This window comes from Amblyomma americanum, chromosome 6, assembly GCF_052857255.1.
Source record: "Amblyomma americanum isolate KBUSLIRL-KWMA chromosome 6, ASM5285725v1, whole genome shotgun sequence".
Taxonomy (NCBI): domain Eukaryota; kingdom Metazoa; phylum Arthropoda; class Arachnida; order Ixodida; family Ixodidae; genus Amblyomma; species Amblyomma americanum.
This window is the reverse complement of record NC_135502.1, coordinates 16,482,221-16,492,106: the sequence shown is the minus strand read 5'-3', so window position 1 is coordinate 16,492,106 and position 9,886 is coordinate 16,482,221. Positions and strand designations below refer to the sequence as shown.

The 9,886-nt window shown below is 44.9% G+C and overlaps 1 protein-coding gene across 5 annotated transcripts in view; it reads right to left on the bottom strand.

Moving 5' to 3' along the window:
* Positions 1-544: 544 nt before the first annotated feature.
* The window catches only part of LOC144136363 (ATP-binding cassette sub-family G member 1-like), a 40,015-nt gene continuing 30,673 nt past the window's right edge, over positions 545-9,886 (bottom strand). For 3 of the 5 annotated variants that reach the window (XM_077668630.1, XM_077668631.1, XM_077668632.1), the window contains 6 exons: positions 9,471-9,619; positions 8,948-9,049; positions 6,836-7,004; positions 5,574-5,674; positions 4,227-4,382; positions 546-3,426 (listed from right to left, as the gene is read on the bottom strand). In XM_077668630.1, the coding sequence (XP_077524756.1) occupies positions 3,070-3,426; positions 4,227-4,382; positions 5,574-5,674; positions 6,836-7,004; positions 8,948-9,049; positions 9,471-9,619 (1,034 nt within the window). In that variant the 3' untranslated portion in view covers positions 546-3,069. Of the gene's footprint in view, positions 3,427-4,226; positions 4,383-5,573; positions 5,675-6,835; positions 7,005-8,947; positions 9,050-9,470; positions 9,620-9,886 lie in introns of all 5 variants that reach the window. The other 2 variants (XM_077668634.1, XM_077668633.1) reach the window with 2 other exon arrangements.

Below are 9,886 nucleotides of genomic sequence, written 5' to 3'. Positions count from 1 at the left end.
TAGCTTCATCTATAACAATCTCTGAATATCCAGAGACCCACCGAAGAGTGTAAAAGGACATCTTCGGGATGTTTCTCTTAGGCCTCGGGGAAAGGTGCTCTTTCGGATAGAGCGAAGGTTTACCTGGAATCCAGTGTAGACGAATAACAGGAGGCTCGGGGTAGTTGTGCGAATGTGTAGATGGTGTGGACTGCAGGGACGAGCTCAGGAGTGACGGTACTTGTATTACTGCGGCAAAGGCCAGAGGTGCAGCTCTGACGAGTATATAGGTGAGTTTGGGGCATAAGTGGTATCCGCGCCGGAACTGATGCCCTGTGCGTAGGACGCGTCGGCATACTCTTTGGTATGGGATGTCTGGTTGGTGAGCTTACCATCTGCGATAATTCGAAATGTTAATCGAGTGTGAACTACATAACTTTCGGTGATTCGCCTTCATGTCGTAAAAGCAAGGTCGAAACGCGTGTCAACGAAAAATTGATGTCGCTGAACATTAGGATGTGGACGCTCGGAAATATGGAAGGGACAGCATGCAGAGCATCATGAAACTCGGGAACAAATGTTTTATTAGTACCTGAAGGGGGCAACAAACTCCGAAAAAAATATAGATTAGCGGCACTATATCGCATGCAAAAATTTCTAGCGGGGAACTTCATGGGAAACGAGTGCCTAGTAGAGTGCTCTCACGAGTGGAGAGGAAGCCCTCGCGACGAGGGGTGCGCGACCCGAAGAAACAGATGGGAAGCTGTCTTTCAGCAAAAGCCAATTGCGTTAAGTCCGAGGTATTTCTCATTATCTAGGGCAGCAGGGTACTGCCGCTAAAGATTACGTGCTCATACCGGGGCCTTCGGCACCATAGAGAGGGTTGTCTGGTGGGCAACCAGTGCCACAGTGCTGAGTCCGCTGGGTGTGATGAGCATTTTGCCATAATCCGGGGCTCATCCGTCAACCCTCCTCCAGTCACCTTTCTTATAACCTTAAAGGCCAATTGGAACGAAATTTTCCGCCAGTAAAAGGACTTCTTGTAATAGTAAATACGCCAAGCGAGGGCGCCTGTCGGCAATCACGAGGTCTTAGCGGAGCACCATGAAAAAACAAGCTTAGCATGCATTCGGAACTGAACTGCCTGTGCCGCTTTTGCGCACACATTGTTGTTGTTGACCTCACACAGCCCCGCGCCGCTCATCTTCATTTTTCTCTTCTTCACAGTCGGCACCAAGGCGTCGGCTGCGAGTGCTGTTCTCAGCGCCTCTGCGGTGCGGCGTAGGCGAGAGCTACATTCTTTTTGAATTCGAAGACTTTCCATGTGGAATAAAAAGAGGCTGTTGATAAGCTAAAGTAGGTCTTGAAGGCTGCTGTCTTCCAGAAACCTGATCTGGCTCCTGTTCTTAGTGTTGTCCACTAGCCACAAGGAAAGGTGCTCTTCCCTGGTAGGCGTAAGTCCAAACTCCGGTAATCGTCTTCTTGAGTCCTGTGTTCCTGCGCACGTCCACAAAAGGTGACGCATATCTCCCTCAGCGGCCGGCGTGGAACATTTGGGAACATGTGCGGAGCTGCATCTTCCCGAGAGGCCCATCGGCACGTCACCGACGTGGTACTGGCCGCCCCAGCCCCTATCCTTCTGACGGATACCTCCTCCAATCTCGTTATGTTTAGGGGAGTGGGTAAGTGCACGGGGAAATTAGGGCACGTGTACTTTTCATTATAGAGGACGACAATAAGATGGAAAGAGCGGAGCGGTGTTTAAAAGGGTGGCTAGTGGGAGAGGCATTCGTATGTGGGTAACGGCATCTGCTTTCCCCTGGTCGACATTCTGAGTATGTTCTTGAGTCCAATGTATCTGGATGGGTTTCATTATCTTCATATTGAGAGCATGTATCTCCAGGGCGATGCTTGGTGTTTCCATCCCTCTTTTGAGTTGTTAATAGTCGCTAAGTAGATGGGAAATACCTTACGCCATGGCGCTCTTTGGCCGTAGATGCCCTTGAGCCATAAAAATCCATAATCATCATCAAGAATATATGCGCTAATTTTATAGACTCAAAGTTATTTATACAGCCCATCGCATCAAGGATATCGTAGAGCTCCATCGCAAGAGGTCCTGGATGGTCCAAGACGTATTCCCTATGTGTGATGACCACAGAATGTGTAGGGCTAGTAGTCTTCGTTCTTCCGCCTACTAAAAGAATATGGCATTTGTAATAGAAGCGAGCGCGTCAGGAATCGCTCGTAAAAGCCGTTATTTTTTAATTTAAAACTGAAGGAAAGGCGGCCATTACCAGCAGCTGGAAATGACGTAAAGACGGGCGCACTCGGAATCACTCTAGCGACGTAATTGTGTCGCTTTGGCGGCTCGCTGCTGCTCGTATATAACTAGAGTGGGACAGGCGTCCGTTACTATCGAGTATTGTGAGCGAGCAAACGCCGATCGCATTAATTTACTGCGTTGCAAACAAACACCCGCCAACCGGGAACCGTTTCGTTTTGCGGTGTCTGCTTTCGACTTTGGGTCACTGATGCAGCCGATGCGAAGTTTCAATCATTTCTGAGCAAATCAGGCAAGGACCCCACTAGGACGCCACGTGAAAAATAACAAATCACCGTATGCCGATCAAAGCTCGCTGTTTGATGTACTGCGGAAACGCAGGCTGCATGCACGTTCATTGCGGCATGTGCGTTAATGCCCCCGACAGCTACAGAGCGCTTCGACATAATAATCTCGTCTAAATTTCGGAAAACTTTTGCATAGTGCCACAGTCAGTCAACCAAGTCACACTACAGCCACAAACCTTTCAATCCACGCCTCCCGTAACTCTTTCATTCTCAACGGGTACGACTTGAGAAAGTTCTGGATGGTCAATACGTATACGTCGTGCCCTGTAAACCGGCTAACTGCGCAGTACGACACCAGATGGCCGCTTCGTCTGCTATAGAACTTTTACACGACTATAACCGCAGCATCGGCTCTCTCGGAAGCGTTCGAACTTTGTCATGGTTGCTTATATGACAGTCTTCTACGCTTACGTTCCCTCGAGCTCAAATGCTAATGCACCATATAGACAACCAGCAACCTCAACACTTGCGCGACAACTTCCACTTAAACAGCGCAAAGGCGATCAGCTTGAGGACCAGATCTATGGCGAGCACAATGCCGGAGCACGCGAATACGTCCACGTTCTTCGCATCCATCACCTCCAGCACTTGGTCACCGTCGATGGGCATGCAGAGGGTGTCGCCGTCGCGCTCGTCGCATCCTATTTCACCGCGGTCCCAGCCGAACAAGGCGAAAATGAAGACCTGCACCACGTAGTAGGAGTGCGTACACGACCTGAACCACGCCACTGCCGGATGCAGGAACCTGGTTTGCACGAAGAAGCCGCAGAACATGATGGCTGGAGCTGATGCCGACACACCCACGATCACTGCCATCTGCGCAAAAACAGCACACCTCTGACGGGGACAGAGCGCTTTCTTTTTTTTTATCCGCCGTGATGACTCAGTCACGCTCCTTTGGCTACTGAGTAGTAGGTCACGAGATTGAATTCGATGGGGCAAAATGCACAAACATTAGTACGTCGCACAACGTCACCACGCGTTTGAAAACTTCAAGTTGTCAAAATTATTCAGGAACCGTCCCGTGCAACGCCCTCCCTCAGACACACTTTATGTAGGTTTTGGACGTAAAACCCCAGATACCAAAGCCACACCTACATCGATGTTTTGGATAGTATGCTGGAATCCCAAACAAACCTCGAAACACACTTGGTTCACCTCTGCGGTTTCTCTGCTTGCGTTTCGGGGTGTACAGAGGGGCAGGACTTGCAAAGCCCGCAATACCACGCTTATCTACCAATAAGGACCTCGTTTAAGCACTGGCTGTCCCCTTTCCCGACCATTGGCTTGTGCTGGTGAGCCGTGCTCACAAAGCCAGCGCTGATTGCAAAGAGGCCAACTCTCGAAGGCGTAAACCCATTGTAATAAAGTTGTCTCTCTCATTCATACCCTCAAGTTGTGCCTATTTCCTTTACAACAGTTCGGTCGTGAAGGTGCTCTACTATTTTATCGGACAAAGCAACTATAGTTGACAGTGACGTTTCGCTTTCGCAATCTTCGATAATACTGCGACTATCGTGATAAAGCAGAGCTATATACTATCAATAGCTCTTGCTGCCGGATCCATTAGCTATGTATGTGGTCCATTTAGCTTGTTCTTTTTTTTTAGCAGTTACCTCAGTATCCAGCGTTGCAGAGATGAAATAACCAATGCTTTGACTTGCGGAGCACATCTGCACTGATAAAAGCAGGATGGTAGCCAGCCGGTAAAACTGCATGGGCTGAGAAGTCGTCCAATGGATGATGACCATCTTTATGATAGGGATAACGACCTGCGAATAATTAGTTTGCGCAAAGGTACGCGATTTCAACTTGTATCTTTGGGAAAATATCTATGAGAGGCTATTGTTTCTACTGCTTTATTTACTACATGTACAGAATACGTGCGTCCCCACGGGGACATTATCGCAAGGAAGAGAGCTTTACAGCGCAATGTTAATATTCCCCCAAGACAAACAAATAGTAAATGTAGTACGTGCTTTCATTGTTAGCATGAAATGATACCAAACACTAAAATGTGCACCCTCTCCTCCCCCCACAATGGCGCTCTGGGTATGATGATAAATAAATAAATAAATAAAACGGGCCCTAGTTCCTACATTTCTGCTCACTATTCGTACGGAGCGAGTGGAGAGCTAAATTTTTAAACTAAATTTATAACGACGAAAATATTGCAGCCATCATTCACACGAGCTCATCCATACAGCCAGTAAAGAATACTTAAATTTGTGCACTTTCTAAAAAAAGCGCAAAGAATCGTTATTTTTCTTTGCTTGAAATACTTAACTCTACAGTCGGACACAGGTTAAATCTGCTGTGACCTCCCCACTGAATTCCTCTGTGACAAAAAGTAGTCCACTGTAAAAGCTGGTCTCGTTGCCTACACAGAAGTTAGCCGTCGGACGAAATTATAAGCTCAAGAATTTTGATGCCAGTGCTGGTTTGATATATTCAAACATCAAATAGCTGATTTGGTTTACTGTTGTGATTGGTCAGCAGAGCAATACAGGATTCCGCGGACTAAGGCTCACTGTTACCAAGTGCTGTTTCTTTAGTTGTATCCTATTAAAGCATCGATCATTCCCGTGAGGAGTTGTAAGGAATAACATGACAGGTTGGTTTACAGTTCCTATGGTGACGAACTGCAAGCCATAAAAGGGTTATTAGTGTTCTAGATTTCTTTTTTATGCAAAAACAAAATTACTTATATACTCTATAAACCTTCGCAAGCTGCCGATTTGCTTACGATATATCATGTTACAAGTGGTCGAAGTTATGACATGCTTTGAGTTGCCAAATTACCTGTTTAGTTTTTAGTTACAAGTTATAGAGAAAAGGTAGTTGGCTTTCCCATGTTATTATTGATTATTGGATGCCAAAAATTATATCTATGCAATTCTTTCCCCTCTTCTTAACAGCCTTGACGTATCAAGCCCACAAAATGACACGTCAGCAGCACGTACCGTAAACGGGACTTCGGCAAGGATTCTGGTGATATAAAACGAGCTTGGACTATACCAGCAGTTCCTTTGTTCCCTCATAACCACGTTTCTCTCCAACGGAACTAGAATCGGATCATGGAAGGAACAAGAAAAAGAAAGGGATTTAAGAGAATCGCTTCCAAAAAATAAAACAACAAAGTAACATTTTCGGAAAGAATTTTACAGCAAGGCATCCCTCTCTCGGTTCAGGCTTGCGCATGCGTGGTGGTTACAAGTTATTTATTTAGATCCCCAGTGCAGTAAAACTCTATAACGCCTACGTCAAGCTCAATCGGGTCAAAAGTCTGCGCCACTCGAAAAAACTGCAATCGCATGATGGCCGACAGTGGTATTTAATTATGTAACAAAACTGGGCTGTATGTCGATCACACAAGGGTACGAATGACATTGGGATTGTGCAGGTAAGTTTCGAGAATACGCACCTTCCTGCTCAATTATATTTAATTTTTTTTGGAGACAAGACCCACACTGTGAAAAAGATTTGTTGTTAAAATTACTTGGCCTTAACATTCACATTCGGCTAATTTACGCATTATTGTATCAAAGAGGCCGATAAACATTCACGTATTGCAAAGGATGTAACGCAAAAAAAAATTGCATGCGCGTGATTCTTTTCAAACTATCCGGCTCCTGTACTAAGCCGGTCTAACTTTTTCCTCCTCTTAATTTGGCTTTCATTTAGTAATGTCTGTTCCCGAGCTTATTCTGCCTTTGGTCCTGCGACCAATGGCTACAAAGGTAATACTGCAAAGAAGAAAAGCCAGTCTAAATTTTGACGTGCCTGTTTTTTTTTAAGCACTTTTAAGCTTTTGACAAGCCGAGCTAGTAGGCAGCTCAGCAATCTTCTTGCTCGGCGCTAAAAGGCAGTAAGCCGCGAAAACGTAAATGGTGCCGCCCGTGCGATTGTGTAAATAGTTTGTACATATTACTTCTCCCCCTATCCTCTCTTCCTGTCCCCTCACCTCTTTCATTTCATTTCTCTATTCTGCCTGCTATCCTTTATTTCCGCTGCCCCAGCTCAGGTGCTTCAGTATCGATGGCAGATGCCGGGGCTAGCAAAAATCTTTTCCTTCCTTTTTACTATTATTTTTAATAAAAACCACTACCACCACCACCGCCCGTGCGAAACTCAAGGATATTGCCAGGAAAAATGGCGAAGAAGCCGTTAAAGAAAGAGCCACTGCGTGGAAAATTGTCGCTATAGTTGGTAACGTTGAGCTCACATATGAGGACGGTGCAGCCAATGAATTCCAGGAGCATCATAAACGCAGCCACGACGTACAGAGTGACCGTGTCGCGCACTTGAGTCGCCCTGCCACCGCATCCGAAGTACATGATGGTCAGCAAGAGGGCGAACACAAAGCTGACCATTATGCGCGCAGACGAGCATATCTGCACCAAGAAAAGAACACAGCTATTAACAGCGCCAGAGTTCGCTTGCTTGGCAACAAAACTGAACGGCCTGGCGTTCCAGAATGCCCTGAACACCTCAAGTGAATGCGCACAACGAGAGCGGTATGTGGCCACCAACTCCAGCACAAAATTCAGCTCATAACAACTCATCAAACAGTACAGTGAGAAAGTTGCGTTCTGAAGTATCCCAAACTGATCGCTTATTATGAAACCTGTTCCTGATAACTGAGAAATAAATATGCTTTGAAACCTGCTTCAAATTTTTTTCTTGATAACCTGTCTCCACTGCCCGATTGTGAGCACTAATGAGGAAGGTGTTTTAAATAACGTCACGTACACATGCATACATCGGCGGTCCATAAGTACGTATAAGCGCTCAAGTAACTGTATAAGTCATCCACGCTCATGGCACAATCGCTCTAAGCAGCTTAATTCCCACTCGGAATAAGGGCAACAGTATACATGCATCTTGTCAAAAACAATTTGTGATCTTCAAAACATATTTATACATATGTGAGCAGCATTCAAATGTTTTTCTTGCGATAATTGTTCACCATTAAAATCCTGGTGCTGGCAAGCACACAAACTATTTCTTCCCGCTGACAGCAGAAATGTTTCATGGAGGAGCTATATAGATGGCTCTAAATAAGAAATTACTGCATTTTAAATTACTGTATCGAGCGGAATTGTATACAAGTCCACTGGGTAATATCATTTTATGAATTATAGGAATTATAAAAATTAAATACTCCACACAAATATTATCTGTTGCAGTTAATAAAGGAGGAGTATCGCCACAAAAATCCAAATGTTTAATTTGTGTAGCGCCACGTGGTAAATTATTTTCAGCACACTACATACGGCTAAAAACAATTTTACTTTATTCTTTAGGAACATTAATTGTGGTACGTCATTCAATTCTTTGATAGCACATGTTTTATGCAAGGATCTTGGCACTCCCGGAAATAATAGCATCTGAACACACACTCCAAAAGATCACCGGAATTTGGTCGACTCTGGCTGCTGAGAATCATGCGATGGTGCTGTTTTGACTTCAGCAGAACATACAGTTTTGCACCTATTGCCCTGGTATTCGACCGCACATTCAGTGTCGAAACGTCTATGTGTAAAAATTGGCGTCTTTAACGCGACAGCGTTGAGGAGCTCGTGTCGCAGAAAAGCCGGTGTCGTCGGCGTCTTTGGCCGTGAGAGAAAAAATGGCGCATCTCGGTGGACACCTGAGCCCCGCCGTAACGGAAGGGATTTTCCTTCCCTTACGGCGCGGCACGGGTGTCTAGCGAGAATTGTGAGACTGGAGTCATTTCCTTTCCTTAAAACCAATTTTCATTTCAATTTCCTTCCCTTACAGCCCGGTTCGGGTGTCCACCAAGATATGTGAGACAAGCGTCCTTTCCTTTCATTAAAAAATTTTATGTTCATTTTCCTTGCCTTACGGCGTGGTTCGGACGTCCATCAAGATATGTTTCCTTTCCTTAAATTGTCCGGCAAGGGGTCGCACCGAAGGACGATGGCGTTCCGTGGATTCCTTGGCAATGCTGCCACACGCTGTCGCGTCCTGCTCTTAAAGGTGAAACTTGAGTGTCCTCCCCCTTTTCTTCTTTCTGCTATCGACTGCATCGACCGGGAATATATTTTGCTTGCTATTCGCATTTTTCTTCGGAAACAAAATCTCGCAGAAAGAGCGTGCCTCTCTGCTTGTGTGGAGAGGCATTTCTGCAGTGAAATCAGGGAAATGAGGCAGGAACCAGCAGAGTGATACGTGTTTAGAGGGGCACAGAAGGAAGGCAATGGGTGGCCTGGTGTTACATAGCACCACAAAATTGAGTCTCCTCCGCCGGTCCTGTAGTTTGCGAGTAAACTTGCCATACCAAGGTAACGGATCATGATTACAACATGCATACCTTGTTTCTGCTCAAGCAGTAGAAACACCTCTTCAACAATGTCATGAACTCCCAGTGGTATTTCATGTCTGATTTGTACTGAAGCATTTCCTCGTTCATATCCTGGTTGAAGTAAAAGTAGCACGAAACAGACACTTTTTCAATATAGAAGAGTTATATAGGCAACAGACGTATACTTTTTATCGTTTAACAGCCCATGAACAGATGGCAAGCAAAAGAACTCTCGTGCGAAATAAGCCTGTAATAAATGCTATGCAACGAAAGTCGTTCTTTGCTGCCGTTAAAGCACATTTCATGCGTTAAAATACTCACCTTCAAGTGTTTATTTATTACAACAAAGTTTGTTGTCTATTTCTCATGCTGGTTTATAGGATGAGAGAGTAATGTCCAACGGTTGCTCAAGCAGTCTTGTTTTTTTTACGAGTTCAATTTTATCATAAAGTGACACTGGAATAAGAGCCCTAAACTCAGAATTTTTATTAAGTGATTTTTATTAAGTGATTAAGTGAATAAATGTGCGTACCTTCTCGGTCATAAATCGTCCTCCATAAGGGGTGAGCTCGCATGAATTGCTTCCCACGTTTATGTTGACCGCGCCACCGTCTTCAGGAATGAAGATGCTGGACAGTTTTTCTGTTAATTCTCCATGCTCGCCAGAAGCTACTTCTGTAACTGTTCGGAGTGCAAAAAATAATTGTGGGTTGGTTAAGCAACCCAGTCTTATGCCTTTCTTCGTCTTTATACAGTGCACTTTACAGTGACAATAAGGCTACTTTCGGTGGGTACATATTACTCTGTATTTTGATTCAGTTCCTGTACAATCAGTTTATTTATAAATTTATTTATGAGTACTGCAATTCCACAAAGGATTTTCGCTGGTTGCGTACATGAATACAAAAAGAAAAATTACAAGCACAGGTGTCAAAATTTCAGGCAAAA